The sequence below is a fragment of the Panulirus ornatus genome, chromosome 36, assembly GCF_036320965.1.
Source record: "Panulirus ornatus isolate Po-2019 chromosome 36, ASM3632096v1, whole genome shotgun sequence".
Taxonomy (NCBI): Eukaryota; Metazoa; Arthropoda; class Malacostraca; order Decapoda; family Palinuridae; genus Panulirus; species Panulirus ornatus.
The window spans coordinates 11,153,076-11,179,008 of record NC_092259.1 but is presented as its reverse complement, the minus strand read 5'-3'; the positions used below and the strand labels follow the sequence as shown (position 1 = coordinate 11,179,008).

Sequence of the window (25,933 nt, the reverse complement as noted above, 5' to 3'; positions counted from 1 at the left end):
AGAAAAATTAACCCGGATTACTTACTGGACTAAGAAAAAGGTTGGGGTGGAGGATGATGCTTCTTACTGACCTCTCACGGCAGCTGGCAAACCCCCATTCCCTTCAAGATCAGGTCAAAGGTCAGTCAGGCTTCATACCCAAAAGGCGTTCTCTCGCGCTCAAGGATCGTTTTCCGCAAGGGTTCCAGGGTCGTACCGTCTGTTCAGTGGTCGTAACGTCGTGTTCGAGGGTCGTCGCTCGTGCACCGGGGTCGTACCGTCTGGTCAAGGGTGGCCCAAGTCGGTTCTCGGGGTCGTAACGTCGGTTCTCGGGGTCGTACCTTCGGGTTAAGGGGTCGTCGTCGGTTCTCGGGGTCGTACCGTCGGGTCAAGGGGTTAATCAATGGGTGGTCACACCTACTCCTCCCAGGAGAGGCGACCATTAGTTATACAGTCACTGTGGTAATTGCTGATCCCCCCCTCCAGCCTTTATCTCGCGCTAGACATCCTTCCCCTGGGCGTGTGTGGGAGAGCAACGGTCCGCCGCCCATGCAAGTCGGCCGTGGGCGTTGCGCCCTACATGGGAGGCGGGGGATACAAAGGCTTGGGACAGACAGTGGGAGGAGAGTTGGCCAGCCAAATCTAGACACCCAGTGAAACAAGTCTGCTGCTTCCCATGGGTCAATCTAGGCCCCCATTCCCAGGCACGCTCAAGCAAATATAGATCCCCATTCCAACATGCTTCCAGCTTCCAATGACCCAATGAATGGATGGGATGAACGGAATGGGGTCTGTAAGGAAACACTTCCAGGAATGACGAACCAAAGATAAACCCCATTTTTCTAAACAGAAGTCTCTCGCTTCTGATAAACCCCGCGGACGAGGGTCACGACCTCGTCGGCGGTGACGTCACAGGAGGTCAGGAGGTCACCCCTGCCCGCACTCAGCAACAACGCTCTGCAACCTGAACAGCCGTGTGCACTCTGGACCATCTCCCGCGACACGAGAGTGCACAATAAACTCGCTGCTCCGCCGGTAAATCAAAAACCATTCGTCGTGCGTTAATCAAAACGAGACAAACTTCACTCTCTCTCTCTCTCTCTCTCTCTCTCTCTCTCTCTCTCTCTCTCGTCAGTTGTTCCAGGCCTCCGCTGTGCTGTGTGTGAACAGACTTTTTTCTTTTCAAACCCTCTAACAAGTCACTCTGGTTCGGACTACCCTCCCCTCTCCCCCCTCCCAAATCAACCCGCACTCAAAACGCTCACAGGAACCTCCACGCCGACACCACTCATAATGTTCTCTCTCTCTCTCTCTCTCTCTCTCTCTCTCTCTCTCTCTCTCTCTCTCTCTCTCTCTCTCTCTCTCTAACTCATCCCGAAGTCAAGTCAGGCTGACTTCTCATCATCTACGACGGAACAGCTATTCTGAAAATAAAGAAAAAAAAAAAACCACTTCATTCCTACGCTGGTCTGAAACTCGTCAGCACATTACCCGGGTGAAGATAACCAGAGGGGTTCAACGCGCGGCGCTGCCGTCGTCGACCAACGACCCACGCAACAACCTTCAGCCACACTCCCATTAGCTAGATGAACCAAGAGTCCACTCCACCTCCTCCCCTCCCTCCCTCCCTCCTCGCCTCTACCCCTTTCCCCGTTTAATTCACAAATTCCCCTCCAGTTTTATTCTCTTCTCTCTTTTTTTTTTTTCACTGTACCCAAGCCACGGGTAAATGGGAACCCCCACACAGAGAAACTTCGACGTGAAACCCGGTGTATCACCACTCCGTCCGGCGGAGCAACGTGTCACACGAGCGGACACGAGCCTGTGTGACCATAACCATAAGAAAAGGCTAAGGCAACTTGTACGATCATCTGACGCTACCCAGAGCACTACAGGTACGAGGACAGACCGTCAGGCATGCTTGTGGGGGCAGACACGATGGGTGGGTGGATCATTACCAGTACGGTAAAACAACTGCGCATCGACACATACAGGGTGGAACATACTGCAATAACACCATGCTCTGCCACGCGTTCACCTACATCTGTACAAACCTATGTACCATACTTAGGTCCACAGTAGGCGAGATGATGCGTACATCAACTACGACAAGATGTAAGCAGGTCGAGATGTATGGGATGCCACCAATACTCCCCTAAAGATAACAGTGATCTTCATCCTTAATGTGACCCTCGGGTCATCCCCCAGTACACGGGGGTTAAACGTCCCGGTCCAGAGGAACATCATGGTACGCTTCTCCGTGACGCGTCTTGTGAGTGGTGGACGGGGTACGACACTCACTCTGGCTGAGCAGAAGGATGACAGAATAATCAAATACAGAATCGAAAGTATTTCTAATTAGCTTCAGAGAAGGATGGATTTAGTAATGTCACAGTGTAGTACTTTCTTTTTTTCTTCTTCTTCTTCTGGAGTCTGTGTTTAATGATACATATATTTACATCATTAGTGTACAACTAATATGACGTTAATAGAAATACCCAGTCTGGCTCAGGGAGATAATCATACCACATCATGACAATCGAGTATAAGTACTGTCACTAATCTAAGAAAATCACATTCTCCAACGCGAAAGAATAATAATAATAATAATAATAATAATAATAATAATAATAATAATAATAATAATAATAATACGTTCTGTAATGTGCTCATCATAGTACTCCACTCCATGTCGAGCCTGCACGTGCACATAGGGGCATAGCAACGACCCCTTTGGGAGGACCAAGAAACCGATCGAGGCATTACATTCCTTTGTTGCCCGGGTCCCCCCGGTGGCTGGGGGAGGAAGGGAGGGAGGGAGAGTCGTGGCTGAACTATGCACTAAGATGACAGTCAAGGTTGACCTTCAAGCACCACCAGCCACGGGGTCTCACACTCGCAGCGTTCTCCTCCCCCTACCACCACCCCCTCACCTGACGCCCAAGCCTCCCTCACGCCGGGGTTCGTCTATCATGTCAAGGGGGGTCATGTCGATCCCCCTCCTCCTCCTCTCCTTCCTCCTCCTTTGTCCCACCTACTCCTCCTCTTCCTCCTCCTCCTCCTTTCTGTTCTCGTCTTCAACTTGGGAGGGTGAGGTCCGTGTGGGATACTGGGATCCGAACCAACATACCGGGACACAGACACAACCACACGGCAGGGCAAGACTGGCTTATAAGTGATTCGAATCCTCTTCATAAACACACGTATATTGGCTTCAAAGATCGCGAAGCGAGGACACAGTAACTGGCTGGCAAATATCGTGGAATATCCAACTGGTGTACATAAACTTGAGAAAATATTGACGACGGAGCCATGGGGAGGGCGAGAAAGGTGATCACTCGTCCTTATAGCTGGGCAATGCCTCTCTTAAAAGCCGCAACCTCTTGCTAAACTTGAGCCTCAGAACCACTGTCCTTGGACACATAACACACACACACACACCCTCAGCTTCTACATAGACGACAGACATAATGCACGTCAGTTTTAAGTCCTCACGTCTTTTCTACGTATTCAACTTCCTCAAATATAAAAACCTGTGAACGTAAGGAATCAGGCACGAAAGCACACAAGGGAATTCACATCTTAAAACAGCCGTACTTATAAATCCGCTTCACTCCCGGGTCGCCAGGGTGGGCTGTTCATAGCCAAGAACCTCACCCAGCCCAGGGTCGGGACCCCAGACGCCGGTGGGCGTGGCGGCGGAGGCCCGCCTTAACCCTCTCCTTACCTTTGGTCGGTGGGCGTCCCAAGTCACGGTCACAGGGCCTCTCTACCGAGGGACGGCCTTGAACGCGCCATAATAATAATAAAAAAAAAAGAACTGGTAAAGAATCATAGAACTACAGTGAGATGAAGACGAATATAAGCTTTTGTTCCCTATATTTCCTATTTATCTGTCTCCTCCTACCTCTTCTTTTACTCCAGCATTTGTCTCATTCTCTTCACCTACGTCGCCTCCCTCATTTACCGCACCATCCGTCTTTATCACCTCACATTCCTCCTTCAAACCTCACTCAGTTTTCTCCCTCTCCCTCCGACTTCCCAATTTGCCTACCGCTCCTTTTCTCTCTCTCTCGTCTCCCTCTTACTCTTTACTGGCCTCACTCTTGCTTCGCGGTTCCTCCTCACCACTGCGCTACCTTCCTCATAACCCACGGTCATCTATGCCACCTCGGCCTTCTCGACCACGTTCCCTTCCATCAGACCAACAGAATTCCTCATCATTCCAGCCCTGGTCGAACACTGAAGCAGCGACTGGAGAGAGATCCTAATTCTCTGATGTTTACGTATATGTAACTCACTCATACAATTGACAAATAATAACATTAATAATAACATACGTAGATCTACATATGACTAGCTTAAAATACCTCCACCTTCAAGATGACGATTTATATATATCACGGGACAAACTTAACATGATAGAGAGACATCGACTCTCTTCATCTTCCCCTTGTAAACACCTTGACGCTGCTTTCAGAGGCTGCACTCTATCACCGTAACCCGGGTCTGCGAGCAAGCCTCCCTGGTCAGCAACAGGCCGACCTGTAGTCTCTATACAACATTCTCCCCAAAGACCTTACTCGAGGTAGGCCTAATCATGGGCCATCCTAATTTTCAGGCCTAATCTGTGATTTATTGAACTACCGCCTTAACCTCCACTGGGGCGCCCGAGTCCTACCTGTCATCTTCAACTTGCTAATCACGGCAGGGGTGTACGTGGCATGAGGTGCACCTGCTGCACGGCGGGAGTGTACGTGGCATGAGGTGCACCTGCTGCACGGCAGGAGTGTGGGTGGCATGAGGTGCACCTGCTGCACGGCAGGAGTGTGGGTGGCATGAGGTGCACCTGCTGCACGGCAGGAGTGTGGGTGGCAGGAGGCGCACCTTCTGCAAGGCAGGAGGGTGTGTGGCATGAGGTGCACCTGCTGCATGGCGGGAGTGTGCGTGGCATGAGGTGCACCTGCTGCACGGCAGGAGTGTGGGTGGCAGGAGGCGCACCTTCTGCACTGCAGGAGTGTGTGTGGCATGAGGTGCACCTGCTGCACGGCGGGAGTGTGGGTGGCAGGAGGTGCACCTTCTGCACGCCGGGAGTGTGCGTGGCAGGAGGTGCACCTTCTGCACGGCGGGAGTGTGGGTGGTATGAGACGCACCTGCTGCTCGTCTCAAGAACAACTAACCGCACCTGCACCTCTGGTCATAATCTCGACCACCACGACATCATGCTCCTGTGAGGCGTAAAAGCACACTTTTACTCCCGGGAGATACGCATCGCTAGCCTCAGGTGTGCACACGGTTCACGAGATGAAACTAAATCAAAGATTCTCTAAACCCTCTCGGGGGAAATACCCTGGAGCTCTTCATGATCCAGAGGAAGAACATTTTCTGTAATTTCCTGGCGTTAGCTACGGACGGGTACCTGGGTGATTCATCTTCCCATGAACACACGAGACAACTCGCCTTTTACCGCACGCAAGTGCCTTTACTGTGGGAAAGAATACTAACGTGAATTAAGGCCAAGATAAGGACAGCATTGCCAATACAGAAGGGTGAGCCTTGTGTGTGTGTGTGTGTGTGTGTGTGTGTGTGTGTGTGTGTGTGTGTGTGTGTGTAATTATCATCATCCGGGATTAGCTTGCTCTGCAGAAAGAAGAGAGAGAGAGAGAGAGAGTGTGTGAGAAAGTTTTTCACTGTGTTGCCCCGTCTCTGAACCTTGCCAAGTAAAATAGTTTTGTAATAAATCTAAAACACAAGATGAAGTCTACAATCTCATCTTTTGTGCTGAAATCATTCAAATGTCCAGTGTAAGGTGTTAAATACACATATAATGTCCACGATCCGAAAATTCTGTTGACGCTGTCCAAATATGTTCCTAACACGTACAAAACATTGTAAAGGCGAGCTGAAGTGCCGTCTCACCGTACACTACACACTTGTGTGTCGCCGTACTGCTTGAGGGAAACACCCTCCTCTCTGTGACGTAAATATAGCTGAATGAATCTCATCATAACCGCCTACGAGGCAACACCTCCGTCCCTCATATTTAATCCCATTCTCTCGTAATCATCCCATTCATTTTATTCTCATTACGGAAATGATAATTACCAGCACCACACACTTACTTTCCCTCGTTTATCCTCCTGAGGGACACAACGCTGGCTCTGACCCCCCCATCCGACCATGGAGGGTCAGGTCAAAGGACAAGTTCATCCTACTGAAGGATCGCAGTTTCAGGGCTCTCGTGACGCGGGCCAACAACAGGAACCCCGGTCTTGCCTCAGCGTCATACCCGAGACGGCAGAAGGCACGTCCTCGACACCCAAATGACAGGATACGCGGCAACGCTAACGATCGTTTCCCGTCCAATTAAGTCGTCGACACAATACACACAGCCACACCCACATTCCCAATGAATTATACACGTAAAGGAAAAAAGAATAATAAAATGCCACACCACTAAATCCTTCAGTTATTTCATAACTGATATCCTTATCGTAAAACAGATCAGTCTGTCCCCATAACACAACTTTGAATTATTGAATTAGCTGGATTTTTACGACCAGTTAATCAGATAATCTTTTTCATCCTTCCCGGTCTGATTATTACCATGAAACTTGTTCTGCCTGGCAACCTAAGTCGAATCTCAAGGTTCATCGAGAGCGAATATGTAATCAAAGATAATCAAGAGCACTCCTAGGGAGGGTGCTCTGCTCTGGTTACTTCTGATTACATTCGCGTGCTCTGGGGGTGGGTAGAAGTCAACGCTTGGCTGTGACAACACTGGTGTCACCCGCACACGGCTGTGACAACGCTGACAACACTGGTGGCAAACCATCACCAACCAACCAGCCACTTTGTTGACCTCACCCCACTAAGTTGAACCTCTTGAACACCAAGGTGCGACCCCTCAGGCACGACAACACGACGACCCTCTAAAATGACGGTACGACACTGAGGCACAAAAAGTACGACCCTAGGGTAGGATGGCCCGGCCTCCCTGGCCCCTGACCAACTTCAAAGGTCAAATCAAGGATCGTACCGACGTACGCCTGGGGTCGTTCCGTCGTGGGGTTACAAACCCCTCGGCTTCCTGTACCTCGTAATTACAACCATACCTCACCGTCCAATTACACTTCCAACCTGTCGTTAATCAACGACACTAAGCAACTACACAATACATAATGACTCGCATCACAACTCCATGGTGCCTACTAACCTATGTAAACATGGCAAAATACATCAAAAATCTCTCTCTCTCTCTCTCTCTCTCTCTCTCTCTCTCTCTCTCTCTCTCTCTCTCTCTCTCTGAACGTTACAGAACACCCGAGTAAAGAGACAAGTGCACAACTCTAATGTAAGTCTGCACAAACCCCATGTAACACCCACTCACTCTCTCTCTCGTCGGGCGTTCCCTAACGTTCTCTCTCTCTCTCTCTCTCTCTCTCTCTCTCTCTCTCTCTCTCTCTCTCTCTCTCTCTCTCTCCAGGAGGAGGCGGGAACGTACAGGTACTCGTACTCCAGGGGCGTGGGCGTGGGCATGCGCGGCCGGTCCCTCGAGAGCGCTGGGAGGAGGAGGAGGGAAGCGTCCAGCCCGAACACGTCCCCGTCGGCCGCCTCGTCAAACATCATCATCGTCCCTCACGTAACCCACGTCACGCAGGGGGTGGGGGGGGGGGGGGTCGGCATGGGGTCGTCCCTCTCTTACCGTTAGCACCGTCGATGGTTTCATGCTCGTGTGGGGGTCATATAAGGTCATTTCATGCTCGTGTGGGGGTCATATAAGGTCATATTTTTTCCCCTCTATCGGAAGCAATGTCGGTTGATTTGCGCCAGTAGGGTCACGTAAAGTCATCTCTTCCCCTGTTGGACGCACTCTCTACATCTTGAAGCCTGTAGGAGCATACGAGGTCACATTTTTTGCCACTTGGAGACGTAGAGGTCACACTAGCTGGTTCATGTCACACGCCTCTATCACAGGCACCGTTGTAGAATAATTCATATCAAATTCCATAAAAAAAACACTACTGTATTTCTCAATAAAACACACGTCACTAGTGTATTATTCACTGTTACATACACCGTCTACTTCACTTCACCACCAGGATCACATACGACACACGTCACTTACTTCACTTCACCACCATGTTCACACACGACACACGTCGCTCATCACACCAGAGTCGCTGGTACGATGCTCGAGTCAAATATGGCTGCCAGCATTTCACACTTCGCGAAAGACTGTTATGTCGTGAGCATGACCGCTTCCCCAGCCCATCGAACAAGGTCAACTACGACACGAGGCGCTCGCAACGCTTCACGTAAGGTCTTTGAGGGGAGGAGGGTCGTCCGCTGCTGTGCAAGACTGGCTTACCTCCCCTGGCAGAAATGACCCTCCGTGTTACCGGGAGGAATACAAGTGCCTTCCTTCCCCCGCCGCCCCCCATGATCCAGGATGCCTACCTTAATACAGACAGATAACCAACACTTCGGAAACTGACTGGAAGGGGCATCCGAGACACTGAGACACAGGGCGCAAACCAACAGGAAAAAAAGAAAAGGCATCTTTTCTGTGCCAGACATACTGTTACGTGACGCAATGACTCGTCTGAGAGAGAGAGAGAGAGAGAGAGAGAGAGAGAGAGAGAGAGAGAGTCAGTCCTCGGTAATGCCGTACTTCAGCATCCCTAACTGAACTATGCGTGCGTCCGCCACAACGGAGGCAGGAGGAAGGGGGAAGCGTTCCCGAGCCCCCCGCCCCCTCCGCAGTTCCTGACGACCTCCGTTGACCCGGAAATACGGATGGAGGGTGATCGTTACGGGTCGCATCCTGGCGAATTATGCATGGATGCGGATCCCACCCCCCCAGCGAAAATCGAGGACGGTGACGTCATTCGTTATTTTCTGGCCGCCAAGTTTCCGTTTAATCTTCCCCTCGTCGCAAAAGTTGATCATGCATCAAAGAAAACGTCACGTAACACATTCTAACAAAAATGAGAAAATTGCCATCTCTCTACTTAAAAGTGAGCAAACAACTATCTATCTACTTAAAAGTGAGAAAATAACCATCTATCTATCTAAAAATGAGAAAATAACCATCTATCTATCAATCTAAAAGTGAGTAAATAACCATCTACCGAAAAATGAGAAAACAAAACCACCTATTTATCTATCTATCCATCTATTTATCATGTAATCGAACTACCAACCCCGAGCGCATCATTACCTGCGGATCTTGGCCAACAGAGGACACATCCCCCCACACACCCCCTCCTCCACCCCCACCCCACCCCAAGCCATACCCGCCTCAGAACAAAGCAATTACTGGAACGCTAAAAGGAATTACTGGCTGATCTACATCGGGTGTGGGGACAAGAGCGGGCGCCCTGATATGCTCGCTACCCCAGGTGTAATCCCGGCCTGGCAGGCAGGCAGGCAGGCTCCACCGTGTTATGTGTCAGGCTTGGCCGAGGCCATTCCCCTACCCTCCACGCCTCCCTCCCTCCCTCTGATACGCCCAGAGCCGATATGCCGCACCGGGGAAACCAAAGGCCATCTCATTCTAATTCAATACGACGTAAAATTTGACGACTGAAAACCCCCCGGGGGGGAGAAAGCCGAATGCTTCTGATTCGCATTCGAATGTTCTAATTCGATGCGACGCGCCTTAAACTCGGGCAAACCGAACGCGTTGGATTCCAATTCTATGTTCTAATTCCATACGACGTGAATCAAAAACTTACACGACAACCCCCGGGAGGCCGAACGGGTTTGATTCCAATTCGATGACATACAATCTCGACCATCTCCTCGGACTCTAAATCTAACGCAACACCGAGAGAACCAAGACAATCTACTTCTAATTACAAGAAGTAAAGTAATTTGAAGGTGTACATCTAGCTTAGCATCCATGGTACAGATTCGAACTGAACTATTTCTATATATCAAGACCGCGAGTTCCCCGTCGTGTTGAGAGAACGTTTAACTCAATACTGCAGAGTTAATGTTATAAATACACCATCACTACGAGTACGAAAACGTTCGATTCATACTGCGACTACGCAAACGTTTGTGCCATACTTCGATGAACAAAAACGTTGAGTGTCATATCAAGAATACAAAAAACATTTGTGTCGTACCGGGACTACGCAAACGTTTCTCTCATACTGGGGCTACATAACCGTTTTTCTTAACAGGACTACGAGAACGCTTCCATCGGAACGGGGTTATGAGAACGTTTCTATCGTACCAGAACTAGGAAAACGTTTCCGTCACACTGGGACTACAAGAGAACGTTCATCACACCAGGACTAGGGTAACGTTACTATCCTACCAGGAGCACGAAAACGTTGGCATCACACCGGAGGGAAGGGAGTGTTTCCGTCACATCGCAGTCTAGTCAATTACACCTGAACAAGTGCTCTGTCACGCCAGGGGAATATGTCTGTCACACCCAAACGACCTCTTGTCACACCAGGACGAGTTTCGTCACATTCTGACGTTCCTCCTACAGTGACAGAGAGTTTCTGTCACACTTTGTGTTAACGCTGTAATGCGTACGGTTGTCATGTATTCTGTTTTGATATTACAACTTTACTTATGGGTATTACCACAAAGATACAATTATCATTTTTTTTTTTCAAGTCTTTCTCGGATATATTAAGAATCTCGTTGTTTTCTACGTTAAAACCCCTCAGATGTATTTACATTAATGTATCATATCTAAAAACTGTCCAATTCAAAGTCTTTCTAATAGGATCGTACAATTATGTTTTTGTTCACATAATCCAGATAATATTTCATACTCGTCTCTATGAAATACGTTCAGAAGGACACACGCGTTCACCATTCCGTCCGTCATATATATAATTACGCACCTGATCACAAATATCGTAGAAATCATCATTATTTTAGCAGTCGAACATCTCCTGAGGTCTCAGATTTTCGTATACATGACCTCCCCCCACAGGGAAGGAGATTGCGTACAATCCCTTATGGTAATCCACGCAAATATATGTATAAGTATATGAACTATGACACACTTGTACAACTCCGGCTATGAATTCATTTCTCAAGAGCGCGCAGCCAGCGGCTGACGGGGCCACGACCCTGGGGTATTGCGTTACCCGTCCACTTGTTCGTTGGCCCAGCCTCGGGGGTGATGGTGGCGGTGTGGGGCAAGCCTTGGGTTCCCGGTGAGCACATTGGCTAATGCCTCTAGTGAAGACGCCTCTTCCCTCCCTCCTCCTCCTCCTCCTCCCTCTCTTGCTTCACATCCCGGAACTGCTAGACTCACTGGTATATCGTGTACATACCTGACCTTAACCTAACCACACTCGTCCCTCTCTCTCTCTCTCGTCTCTCAATATTTTGAAACACGTCAAATCATTTTCCAGCAGACTCTAGCAACGCGACTGGCCACACATATCTTCACTGCCCCAATAATACCTCTACTGATAACTCAATAATTACAGTTATCACCATAAAACACCCATAGCCGTATGACAGACAACCTAACCTTATACTGGTCAATATCCCCTCACTTGTTTGGTGAGGTGTACGCTAAAATAATTTCCAATAAACTTCACTCTTGAGAACATGAAAATTAGCCATGAATTTTCATGGCCCCAAACATCTCTTAACGATGCCTCCTTCGCACTCTCGTCATTTCCCGCCGCTGCTAAAGCCACAGCCATACCACGGACCCTGTCATTTCCAAGATTCTCTCTCACGGACGTCGGGGAAACATGTCAAAATAATTTCCAGTAAACTTCGCACTGGGAAGAAAGAACACACAGTCGAACACTTCATTTCCAATTTCGTGTTCCACCGTCTAACGTTCGTCGAACCTTTTAATGGAACCTACTTCGATGTTCTAACTGTTAAGATACTTCCCGACACAGCTATCTCGACGGACATGCCAATCCCTGTCGCTTATAACTACGTCTATCCCACACGGGTTCGGCGGTAAAGACATCTGCATGCCAAAATATTTTCCAGTTAAACAAGGTCTCGCGCTTAAGAGCACCACAATTAGCCAGTGATCCCAGTGTTTACGGCCGAGCTCAGGAGACGCGTCTCGTCCACTGAGGAGGGCACAGGAGCACCAGCGCCGAGCACTTCCCACAGTCCACTGTTGTCCCCTGCCAACACTATACTCCCCCCCCTCCTCCCCCTGACCTGACCCCCACACTGTTGTCACACCCTCAGCACGACGAGGCTATACACCGCACTACGCCACTTTGGCCGCCCCCCCATCTTATTAATGGACTAGACACGCCGATGGAGTTCCCTAACGATGTAATCTGTTAATAGGCGAGAAATTAAGTATGAATTAAGCGTGGAAGATCCCCCTGGAAGGTAATTAATTCCGCTGACCTTGGTAACGCTGCTCGAAGGACAAGGGTCTAACAGCCCGACCTCCTCACTTGCCAGATGTTGTATTTCTCGACCATTTCTCCTCTGGACACAAAAATACAAGTGAAACCTAGAGATTTCTCAGAGGAGTATCTGATTGTCTTGGCATTCTGACGTACCTATTTCATCCATATTTCGTATGAGCAAATCAGAAGTTATAAAAACGGATGAGAGGGTGGTATGGGCGACGTGGTGGGGGAGGGGGGGGTGACGGTGGGTGGGGCACAGGGGGGGAGAGAAGTAAAGTTGTGGTGTTTATGGTTAAAAAATCAAACAAATTATAAATTCCCATTTACCTTCATATATATGGCATCTGTAGTAACAAATGTGTATATATCCACACATCCAGCCTTCAACATTGTCAGGCAATACAGATAATATAGACTTGAAAATGGGAGAAACGCTATTAAAACCTGAAATATGGCGAGAGTTTTATATTCTTCCAGACTTCAGAAAACTAACTCCAACACAAAAATTTTAAAATTAAGATTGGCAAAGGAAAAAAAAAAAAAGGTGTGCGTAAAAACTTTTTTCCCTCGCAAGCGACGGAAAAAGTTCAAGAAATGAGCGTCGCTGTGCGGCACGCCCTGGCGTGGGATAGTCGGTGGTACGTGACACGCCCCCCCTCCCCCCCCACGCCCGGGGGGAAACTAAAGGCGCCCGCGACCACCCTTCTCGCTCCCGCCTCTCCCACGCCCACGACCTCACCACACTCCTACCTCCACCCGCAGCCCAAGCCTCTCCACAATCACATCTCTTCGTGTCCACGCCACCTGCTCGATGGCTACCCACGCCTACGCTTACAACCTGTTGCCACGCCCGAGCCTCTGGTCACGGATGCCTACCCACGACTACCCAACTCCCGTCCTAACAACTTTCCACGCCCTAGGCTCCGGCAAACTGTAGACGCTCCACGCCCGGACCTCCTGTCACCCAACCACGCCCACATACATTCCTCCACGCCATTTCAGATTCGACTAACATCTGCAACAGCCTGTCACTGGGCACGACCTTCCGACCCTTGAACACGACGGTGCGACCCTTGAGCACGACGGTACAACGACCCTTGAGCACGACGGTACAACGACCCTTGAGCACGGCGGTGCGACGACCCTTAAGCACGACGGTACAACCCTTGAGCAACAAGGTACAATGGATACAATGGATTGCCCTTTTGACATGAGCCTTAAAGGTTAGGTCAAAGGTCAAGGAAGGGTGATCTAGACGTATATATACTTATTCGTTTGAAAAGCACGAAATAAAACGCTTTAGCCTATGCCAGTAGGGCGCGAGGGTCATGTAGGAACAGAGAGGCATTGAGACCCGAGCTCTGGGCAAGACGGGAGGAGGACCCTCTGGAATGGGCACTGAGGGGATGGACAGCAGGCAGACCAGCAGGTTCTGGGCGGAGGCGAGGGTACAGAGTAGGACACTGGGAAGGACAGAGGAGGGGAGCTTAAGCCTTGTTATATTATGAAGAAGCTTGTCTGGCTTCCACTAACCGCTATTCATCGTTTTCTTTTTTTTTCCTTTACAACCGCCCACAACAAAGACAGTCCAGCCTGCTCCAATTTTACGTCCACAGTTAACCATCGACCACGCTTGAAGACATACGCTGACGTGCCCTTTTTGAATCACCCACGTCCACACTCGCCGCCACGCAAGTGCCATGCCCTACCACCCCACACACCATAAACAAAACTCCAGCAGGACCAGAGGCTATGCAAGGGAGGAGGGCGCCCCCAAACACACACACACACACACACACACACACACACACACACACACACACACACACACGGGCCCACTACCCGGGCCTTGGGCCGCGTTCCCAGGCTGCTATTGGTGGTGGTGGTGGCAGGGCCGTGTGAGGGTCTGGTGGGAGGGCCGAGGGCTCTCATTACGGCAGAATAAACATCTGTCCGTCCGATGGCTGCTTTGTACGTGGGGCTGGAGGAGGGGTGGCGCTCACAAAGCCAGGCTGGTAGGTCTCTGGCCGTAGCGAGGGGGCGCGTGCCTTTGTGGCCCCCCCTCTCTCCTGCCTGCATGCCTGTCTGTCTGTCTCTCTCTATCTTCTCCTCCTCCTTCCTCCTCCTCCTGAAAGGACCCGTGGCGACACATGATGCTCTGAGGTTTTCACCACGCGAGGCTCGTAGATTAAATAACGGAACTTGACAATGAAGTGGAGGAAATTCGAAGTGGAGGAAATTCATGTATTTATGTCTTTCATGGCGGTTAATGGGGTGGGGGGTAGCTTTTATCTGTACTGCTCAGTACAAGAGAAAGCGTTACAGTTACATGTGGCGAGAGAGTACAAGTCTCCTTATTCCACTCTGGGTGAAATATAAAACCTCTCTCTCTCTCTCTCTCTCTCTCTCTCTCTCTCTCTCTCTCTCTCTCTCTCTCTCTCTCTCTCATGTGTAAAGAAATAAAAACTTACGATCCCGCATATTTATAGTCTCCCCACCTCCCTCGCTATCCCAACCCCTAATCTCCCCAATTTCATTTACATCTCATAATAATCTCCCTCCCCCTCCCCCACGTACCTCCCTCAGCCTCTATCCATACTGACCTTTACCTCTCTCCCTCCCTCTTTACCACGCCCTAAACTCCCTAAAATCCCCCCACTCACCATACCCACTAACCTCCACTCCTCCCTTATCCCCCACCCAATCGAGCCTGACCCAAGGGAAAGTGGCATGCAAGTTAGGGCCAAAATCCCCTTGCCACCCTGTCTCCCTGCCTCCCTAGGGCCAGTCCTCTCCCTCTACCCTTCTCTTTGTCCCACGAACCACTTGACGACACGCAGTCCATCACCCACCACTGCCTCAGCCACACAGCTTGGCCATCACCCTTAACTACCCTCGTAACAACCCCACCCTGAACATCAAACAAGCAATCGACCCACCAGTCCCTCACCTGATGAGGAAAAGGGAAATGGTCTTCCACGAAAACCCAAAATAACGACAGATGAACTGTACGTCACACGCGTCATTTTCAGTGTTACTAAAGGCTGGAGTAATAGGTCAATATGAGTCCCTGAATATCCAACTTAGAAATGGAACCCATTTTTTCCTATATCGTAACCGTGTCCTGCTAACAGACAGGACTAATTCTGAATATCCCACATCACGATCAACAGGACCCATTTTGAATGCCCTGGCCATCCCACTAATCCCTCAGACCCATTCTGAACACCGTTAAAAGTCTGATTAACGAATGAGACCAATTCTGAACACCGTTAAAGGTCTGATTAACGAATGAGACCAATTCTGACCATCGTTGAAAGTCTGATTAACGAACGAGATCGAGTCTGGATATTCTAACAGTCCCTCCGGCTAACACACCCAGTTCTAAACATCCTACCTGCCCGATGACGAACAAGCAGGACCAATTTCAAATACGCCACTTGACCTACGAACAAGCAGGACCAATCTTCCTCGATGGTCTGCGGTCTGTAGGATCGGCAGAGGCAAGGAAGGTCCCAAGGCTGGAGGATAAGGGCGGTGTAAGGGTCGTATTCATCCCCGCTGTGACGGTACAATGAGACGGTGTTGACGCTCCCCAAGGACAGGTCAGGTCAGGTCAAGTCAAGAGTCAAGTAGGGCGACAGGTACACAGAAACCATTTTCTATCACAGCTTCATCATAAAGGAACCCCCCCTCTCCCCTCTCCCCCTCAATCAGTCTCACTTATCAATATTTTTACCCAGTTAGTGTTTTTTTTAATTACAAGTACCATGACTTGGAAGTACGTGGGTTTACAGTAAACGTATAAGAATCAATTGCAATATCTATCAGTCAACCAGAAAGATGGATAATTTATATCAAAATTTAACGGTATATATATATATGATAAAGGCTTTAAAAACGGGAAAAATAATGCGCACTATTTTCATGATCACTTCGAAGAAGAAAAGTTACAATAAATGACTGAACAATAAAGAAATGAAAACTTACAATCCGGAAAGAAGGCTGAATGACACGCTAATTACAGCAATGACTTGTGATGAGGATCCCCGCAGGTCAAAGGGCAAGGTTAAACGAGGTCACAAATGTAGAACCATACATCAAGGTTGACCTCTCCGCCAGGGGAATTAGCGACCGTGGTGGTATGAGTCAAGGTGGGAAGGTTGGTACGATACATGAAAATACATGTGGGGTTAAAATGGGGGGGTCACTGAGAATGAGAAATAGATAAAGTCAAAGAGCCACAGGTCATGAATGGGTGTGACTAACTGGGGTTAATGGGGAGGTGGAGAGAGGAAGTTAATGTACGTGTATACACTGGTAAGGCGCAGTAATGAGGAAGAGCAGCGTGAGAGAACATTTGCATTCGATGTTGTGGAAGTCAAAAATATCCTTGAGCGGACGAAGAAAACTGTACGTGTTGGCGTTATCATGACACAAAATACGTACGCATACGCTATGACGCGGGCGTACACAAAGTATTCACGGACACACACACACTTATACACACAGGAAATCATACATACATACACGTATGCACAAACGAAAATAAGCGTATGTACACGCCAATGTTTACACACACACACACACACACACACACACACACACAGCTCCAGTTTCAGGTAATCATCAGACAAGGTTGTGGGACTCGCCCGCGATACTGAGGGACTGACCCCAGCACACTGTGGTAGGGTCAGGGGGTTGAACCCGGGAGCGTGGGACCACGAACGTGCCACCAGCCACTCAACCCCCCCAAAACCCGGGGTCACAGGACCATTATCGTGACCATCCCCCCCCCCCACACACACACACACACACACACCTCCACGACCTCTTCCAAACCCTGGGGCTTGTGAAAGATGGAAACTAGCGAATGAGCAGCCACCAAACAGCTCTACTGAACCACGGTCCTCTCGTGTGTGTGTGTGTCACATACGGTGGTTTAGTAGACCTTCCGTCTAAAGATTGTAATATAAAAATCGTAGTTTTTACTCTCGTTCTCCCTCTCAAAGTTGTCGTTGTGCCTTGTAGATATTTGGCTAAGAGATTCGTGTAGATGGAGATTGTATTAACCCATCAACTTAAGTGTTCACGATCATAGATTCGTTAACAGAGAAGGTCTGGGGGAGGGACGTTGTGTGTATATGGTGTTGGCGGGGACGATCCCAGACACCGTCAGATGTTTTCGTGATAAGCTGCAGGTGAGTTGTAGATAACAGCACGTAGTTACTAGCTTAAGGTTGAAGCTGGCGTGGGACAAGGGTGTGTCCTGTCACCACTGCTGTTTTGACGTGTATACAATGGTGGGAGATAGGAGGGGGACGCGGCTGCTCATTACAGCATCGGCGTAGGACTGAGTCCCATGGTCGCTATCGGATCAGACTCTGTCCAGAAAAAATATATTATAAATTACCACCTCAAGCCAAGTACTTTATATCATCCCTGGAAGGAGTTTTTTGTCTTTTAGAAGTATACTGAGAATATTTCTATAAGCAGAAAGCCTGGCGAAAGACCTGAGATGCCGATGAAAATTTTTTTTTTAGAAAGTGTCTGATCAAAGGAGGTGGAACCCGAACTTACATGAAACCCGAGTATAGTTTACCCGAGACGTGAGAGTTTGACCGGAGGTGGCATGAGAGTCCGGGACACTTGCAATACTCGGGGAGTCGCATTTGCAAGAAAGTGCCTGTATGTCGCGAAGTCAATTACCCACATCATACCCCCTCTGATATGAAAGGCGAGAAAGAGAGAATTTTTTCCCTGTGTGTCGTTACGCTGCACACACACACACACACACACACACACACTAGTATGATTCATGATTGGGTAACCACATGCAAGGTTCTTCCCTGCAGCGAGGGGTCGTGTGGAGGAGGCTGTGTTGTCTCTGGAGCCAAGCAACACCACAGCCCTTCGTTGGCATGCAACACAACGACGCAAGCGTTTGCATTCCTCTGTCAAGGACGGTCTCTGACACCGCTTCCCGATGCCTCTCCTCGCGCCCGAGTTTACTACGGTCGTGTCCAAATCCAGAGGACATCTTACGTCCACACACACACACACACACACACACACACACACACACACAAATGCATGCATACACACCTTAATATAAATATCAAGTACATACGTGGGTTGCGGATACATATGTAGTACATAACAAGCGTCGTTCAGAGCACCACAAACTACCTACATAACTCAGACCGGGTACAATCATCGTCCACACGGGGTAATACTCTCCCCTCTCCCCCTAGATTTACTACGCATATTAAAACAATAACTAAAGAGCGCCCCCATTCCTCCCGCTCTTCTCCCCAGTACTATGACTCCCCAACTCCTCCACACTCCCTCCCTACCTCCCGTTATCCTCACAGTAACTCCCCCGTATGTCCTCCCCTTCTCCCCACTCCCCCGCTTTCCCCCCTGGGGTGAATGTGAAACTCGAGACCCTAAATGAAAGAAAGCGTAAACAAAGAGGACGAGGGACAGGAATACACTTGCTGACACACACACACACACACACACACACACACACACACACACACACACACACACACAATGCACCGAGCATATATAACTATGAATTCTTTAACTGCAAAGAACGTTCGACAGTAGGAGGACCCGCGAGTGCAAAAACTAGCACCTCCCATTACTGTACAAATGGGTCATCACTCACGCACACATGATGCAAATAGCCTACGGAACAGCTTGACCGGACGCTCGAATTGTTGTTCTTGATGTAACTGGAGGAAGGTAAAGTGGCAAAGCGAGTGGAGGAGAGCAAACGTAGTAATCTTCTTTACGAAATATGGTCTGTACAATGGCTGAAACTTTCCACGATGACGAGAAAGAAAATGGGTGACAACCTGGAAAGCAGAAAGTATCAAAGCGAAAGACCAACACGGATCCAGGGAATGGAGGTCGTGGGGATCATACCTGAGACTTCTATGCCAGAGTGAGCTGCGTTTCTGGAAGAAAGAGGAGAGGCTGGGTGGACTGAGCGTATCTGGACGGTCAGAAAGGGAAGCACGTCTGCGGACCCTTCACGAAACGGACTGAGGTAACCAGCGGCGTGCCGCCAGGCCCAGTAGATGCTGGGACCACTGCTGTTCCTGGTGTATGTAAAATGTTCTTGCCCGGACTGGACCCAGGACATAGATCTGTTTGCTGACGAAGCAAAGGTCATAAGGGATGGAATGCGTGACAGGGACAGCATAAACCTACAAAGGGAACTTAAACATGGCCTGGAGTCGTGCTGGTACACAGCTGATGAAATCTAATCGGAGAGAAATCAAAGTAACGAAGCTAAAACATACTGAGAAGAAGGCATTTACACGAATATCATCTAGCAAGAATATAAGCTTCAGGAAAGTGTGTGAGAGGGACTTGGGAGTCGACATTGTACCTAACCTGTCTTTAGATCACCAACTTAGCAAAACTGTGAAGATAAACTGCGAATCGGAACCCATGTACGCGGGTAAGGAAAATATTAGGCTGATATCGTAATGCATTTTTAGGCCAAATCTTAGAAAATGCTTCTCAAGTCTGGTCACTACACCTGAAGGACGACATAAAGTTAACAGAGAGGGTCCAGAGGAAGGTAACAATAATGAAAGCCAGATCAAGACACCCAAGTTACAATCACAAGTGACAATCAGAGGTCAAAAGCCATACAGAACTGTTCGTCCACCATGGAGGAGAAAAGAGCAATGGTGACTTGATCTAACATAACTGTGGCTGCAGTAGAAGAAGAAGAAGAAGAAGAAGAAGAAGAAGAAGAAGAAGAGAAGAGGAAGAAAAGAAAAAAAAAGAAAATAGGAGGAGGAGGAGGAGGAGGAGGAGGAGGAAGCGCTTCGCAAGCGAGGGAGCGAAGTAGGGCGAAGCAATTTACAATTACAGTCATTTCTTGTAAGATGGTCGAGGTAGCGTCTGGCTGGCTGGCTCGGGCGGACTGCCCCGAGCGTCACCTGCCGGGGGAGACATTACCTCGAAGTGCAGTGTCATGCCCGTGTATGCCGCTAGGATGGGTCAGGTATAAGAACACACATGACAGACGGAGGAGGGTGAGGCATACCTCAGACACGATCGGTGAGAAATATACGGACGACCGCCAAACACAAGAGATACAAGAGCCTTCGAAACTTGAGGTAAGGTATACGTAAGGTAAAGGTAAGGTCCCAGACCCAGCTGTGGGGGATAGAAGACCCTCGAAACCATCGTAAGGTGTAAGAAAGGTAAGGTAAGGTCCCAGACCCACTGTGGGGGTAGAAGACCTCCAAAATCATCGTAAAGTAACTGTCCATAACCATTCTACATTAAAAGGCTACAGAAAATGTCCAAACCTCTTAGGAATGACAATATGACCCTTGACCACAACGGGACAACCGTAAGGTCATAAATGATGGCCTTGGACACTGTCATGACCTACAGGGATCATGCCAAAACCTTGCAACCTTAATATTCAAGGGTTATATCGTCGTGCTCAATTTCAAACACTCGTTTCACTGCAGGCCCTTAAGGCTTTAATCAGGGCCGTGTGTGAGAGAAACGGCAAACAGACTTCAGAATCATCTCTACCAACCTTGAATTACCTCGGTCTAAATAACGTACACATAAAATGCATTTACCTTCATGCTGAAGCTACAAGATCTGGGTTCACCTTACATTCTGCGTTCACTTTACTACCAGTTTTGAATTCTGCGTTCACTTTACTACCAGTTCTAAATTCTGCCTTCACTTTACTAGCAGTTCTAAATTCTGCGTTCACTTTACTACCAAGTCCATAAAAAGAGAACACTGAAGAAATATACCCCAAGGCTCTACGTAGACGAACGGTGCCATAGCCTGGTTGACCACAGGAGCACAAGTATAGACAGGTGAACCAGTGTCTGACCTGTAGCTGACCATATCAATCACTCAAGACGCGCTTCACTGCACGGTGGGGTTACGACACTCCTGCTTGTCTGCTTGCTTGCCTGAGCAATCGCAGACACGCAGCACGCAAAACTGTAACAACAAAAAATAAATAAATAAACTACCTTAAACACTAAACACACTCGCCAAGCCATGTTGTATTTAACAACAAACATTTGCGCGAAACATTTGCTTTTGTTTTGTAACATTTGCTTTGTTCAGCTGGGTAGCGCAGGGCAAACAAGGCCGCTTACCCTTGTACATTCCGCTCCAAATAATGCTACCAATTTATTCCACATCCACAAATCATCACCAACAATGTGAATAGTCGGAAAAAAAAAAAAAAAAAAAAAAATATATATATATATATATATATATATATATATATATATATATATATATATATATATATATATATATACGCGTGTCAGAGGAAAAAAAAAGAAGACACGTCTGGTGTGAAAATTCTGACACATCCTGTTTTACTCTCTCTCTCTCTCTCTCTCTCTCTCTCTCTCTCTCTCTCTCTCTCTCTCTCGTCATGTGTTCCAAATTTCATGAGGCATGGATACCCTCTAAATTACTTCCCTAACATAAAACCAACACTGTATGCAAATTAGCCTGGCAGAACATAGCTTGTCACAGGGGGAAGCCCCAATATCATGGTATGAACTATCATGGAACACTGACAACGCTGTAACTCCGATCAAAAGGGGGATAAGCAGGAACGTACCGTGTACCATAGTGAGGCAGGAATGTACCGTGTACCACAGTGAGGCAGGAATGTACCGTGTACCATGGTGAGGCAGGAATGTACCGTGTACCATGGTGAGGCAGGAATGTACCGTGTACCATGTGAGGCAGGAATGTACCGTGTACCATGGTGAGGGCAGGGCGTGTGAGAGAGCGAAAGGCAGCCTCATGAACGTAAAACTCAGGCCTGGACTGAACACGGATGCTACAACGTACCGCGTACCATAAGCTACGCACCCGAGCATAGATACGTTCACCACGTACCGTTAACGGTGTAACCTGGATGCAGAGGTACAATCCTTCCCGTAGCATATGAGCCGCGCGGTACCATACAGGCAGACACACACACACACACACACTCACTGCTGGTCGTGGCAAGACGGAGGAAGGTGGAGGGACGTGAGCAGTACCAAAACCACTGGACCCCCAACGAGCGGCCAGACGGAGCTGTACCGTCTCTATAATTCATCTTACAACATCCCAGCCGCGGGGGGTGTGGAGGTAGACGGTACGTGTATATATAAATGTATATACCTTACATATTGCACGCTGACCACAAGATATGTATGAAGGCGCCTTGCCTGTGACGAGGATATCACTAAATCATGATACGAATATATATATATATATATATATATATATATATATATATATATATATATATATATATATATATATATATACACACACACACATAACAAAATAAACATTTGAACGTGTGTGTGTGTGTGTGTGTGTGTGTGTATGTGTGTGTATATATATATATATATATATATATATATATATATATATATATATATATATATATATATATATATATATATATATATATATACAGGAACCTGTTTACAATTTACAACGGTGTTGGTATACACTATGTGCGCACCCTCGAGAAAGAGCAGCCACTAGAGACGAAATTCTCAGGCCCTTTGCGGGCGTGTGACTCTTAAAAACGAAATTACTAAGATAATTGTTTTCTAAAGTGTGTGTGAGTCTTGGACCTGCATTACGGTACCTGGTGGACACAGCACATGGTGCCTAGTACCTAGTCAACACAGGCACACGTTACCTGGTCGACAAAGGTATCGTGGTACCTGGTAAACAAGACAACGCAATACCTGAAAGAAAAGTTGCGTATAACCTGGTCGACAAGGCAGCGTGATGTACACGTGGTAAGTGGTGCTAGGAGCACCATGTACACGTGGTGAGTGGTGCTAGGAGCACCAGGCACATGTGGTGAGTGGTGCTAGGAGCACCAGGTACACGTGGTGAGTGGTGCTAGGAGCACCAGGCACACGTGGTACGTGGTGCTAGGAGCGGACTGGTTACGTACCTTGGGGCCGCCGCAGCTGGGGAGTGGATGGCCTCAGCTTGAACCGCCGACTTGTGTGTTACTGGGTGAACTAGGGAGGTCTCCTGCCGGTGGTGGCTGCAAGCAAGAGAGAACACGTTACTAGGTGTACTAGTGGCAGGAGAATACGTCACTAGGTGTACTAGTGGCAGAACACATCACTAGGTGTACTAATGGCAGAAGACGTTACTAAGTGTACTAGTGGCAGGAGAACACGTTACTAGGTGTACTAGTGGCAGAACACATCACTAGGTGTACTAGTGGCAGAATACGTCACTAGGTGTAATAGTGGCAGAACACGTCACTAGGTGTACTAGTGGCAGAATACGTCACTAAGTGTACTAGTGGCAGAACACGTCACTAGGTGTACTAGTGGCAGAATACGTCACTAGGTGTACTAGTGGCAGAACACGTTACTAGGTGTACTAGTGGCAGAACACGTCACTAGGTGTACTAGTGGCAGGAGAACATGCTACTAGGTGTACTAGAGACAAGATAACATGTTACCAGGTACAATGGTGACAGGAGATCACGTTACACGAGGTGTACCAGAGACAGAAGAACATATTATTAGGTATACTAGTGAGAAGAGAACATGTTCCTAGGTGTACTAGTGACATATATCTTCTGTACATTTAATACGTCTAATCTAATACAAATGTCCTCTGCTCATAACACACACACACACACACACACACACACACACACACACACACACATTTTCAATACAAATCAACAAATTTCAGATTCATTTACATTCATCCCTCGGTCAATTTCTGTCGAAAGAGTCTTAGCGTTGCACAGAACCTTTTATCTCAAGACTCCTGCAACCCAAAACTGCGCTACTTCCAGCAACAGGGTTATGAAGCCTCCTTGGAAGAGGGAAATTCTCTGAAGAGCCTTAACTCCCAGGGATACAGCCTCGCTAAAAAGGGGCAGTCCTTCACTCGCTAGCGTAACCTCGAGAGCAGACGAAGCCCCGGAGCACCAACGTAAATAACGAACACACACACTTGAGTGGCAAATGTCTTGACAACCCCTCCAACATGGAAGCGACCTTCCCGGTAACCTCCATAATGTGACCCGATCGTCTGGATGAAACAAGCGTCGTGTATACCAAATCATTCTCGATCCACGGAGGGACCAATTAGAACACCCAATCCCCCCACCCCTAAAAAGAGGAAGGGGAGGGTTAAAAGGACGGTCTTATCCCGCGGTATGTGAGGTGTTGTGTTGTGGGACACGGGGCGGAGACGGCTTCCCCTACACCTCCATATACAGGCGTACACTGGCTGACGTGTGGGGCGTGGATGGCTCTGGGCCCTGACATACGACGACACACCGGTGTTTGAGGGAGAGAGAGAGAGAGAGAGAGAGAGAGAGAGAGAGAGAGAGAGAGAGAGAGAGAGAGAGAGAGAGAGAGAGAGAGAGTAATAGTTATTATGCCCTGACAGACAGGGTGGTCGTCCAATGTGTAACAACAAAGACCGGGCTTGTGTAGGGTGACCATCACACACACGTTATGATTCCTCCTCTTCCTTCTCCCCCCCCCCCCCCCCACCAGGACGAGCTAAGCCATGGAGTCCATCTCCCCTGACCTCTCCCTCCTATATAACCTTTCCACTCACAACACTCGGATCTACAACAACAACAACAACAACAACAAAACCGAGGAGTTCAAAATAATCCCAATTGCTTTTACCTCAAAATTTCTTTTCTTTTTCTTCCTCCCTTTACAAGCGTCGTGGCCTGGCAAAGGAACACGCCTTTGCCCACACTCACTTGGTTACGATGAAAGAATGAAATCACAGGACGCCAATTAAAAGGCTTCTCTGTCCTTCGCTGCTCCCCCCCCCCCCGGGGAGGGGGGGGGAAAAAAAAGGCTTATAAACGAATCTTTTTCACAATGAAATCCCCAACGGCCGCACCGTCCACGACAGAAGGTAACTTTTTAAGATGAAGTCTGGATGACGGCACCTGTGTGTGTGTGTGTGTGTGTGTGTGTCTGGTGGGTGAACCCTGGATGACGGGGTCTACTGGACGAGTCTCCTCCGGGCCATGCGAGGCCGCGCTGCTCGCAGACCCACGCACCGCGCCTCCCAGACGCGTACGCCCGTCCGTCCACTAAACATTACCACTCCTCACTCAAAACGTTCCCCCGTCATTAATCTTTCTGCCGTGGAGACAATTCTGCCACACCAATTACAAAAAAAGAATTATTACGAAATCTATTAAGGAAGACTAATTAACTCCAACCTCCCTAAACCTCTTAAGAACACAGGAGGGGCTTATAATCTCCGACCCGTGCTGTAGGGTTAGAAACACCTCCCAAGTCAAGTGTCACGCTAACCTGCCCATCTCTCCAAACCTCCCAAGAAAAAAGAAAAAAAAAAACCCAACCCTCCCTCACCCTACTAGTGCTGTAACAATTGCATATCTATTTTTTCTCCTTGAGGGCAGTAGTCATTTAGGTGTGTGTGTGTGTGTGTGTGTGTGTGTGTCTCGTCTACCAGTGGACAAACTCGTGTAAACACGCTACATTCGTCAATAGCAC

At 48.4% G+C, this 25,933-nt stretch overlaps 1 protein-coding gene across 14 annotated transcripts in view; it reads right to left on the bottom strand.

Annotated features, from left to right (window-relative positions):
* The window catches only part of LOC139760351 (uncharacterized), a 492,128-nt gene that overhangs the window by 261,093 nt on the left and 205,102 nt on the right, over positions 1-25,933 (bottom strand). For 12 of the 14 annotated variants that reach the window (XR_011715318.1, XM_071683401.1, XM_071683413.1 and 9 more), the window contains one exon: positions 23,362-23,457. Coding sequence is in view for 12 of the 14 variants with exons in the window: in XM_071683401.1 (XP_071539502.1) it covers positions 23,362-23,457 (96 nt within the window). In the remaining 2 variants the exon portion in view is untranslated. Of the gene's footprint in view, positions 1-7,483; positions 7,870-12,004; positions 12,076-23,361; positions 23,458-25,933 lie in introns of those variants that run through there. The other 2 variants (XM_071683410.1, XM_071683415.1) reach the window with 2 other exon arrangements.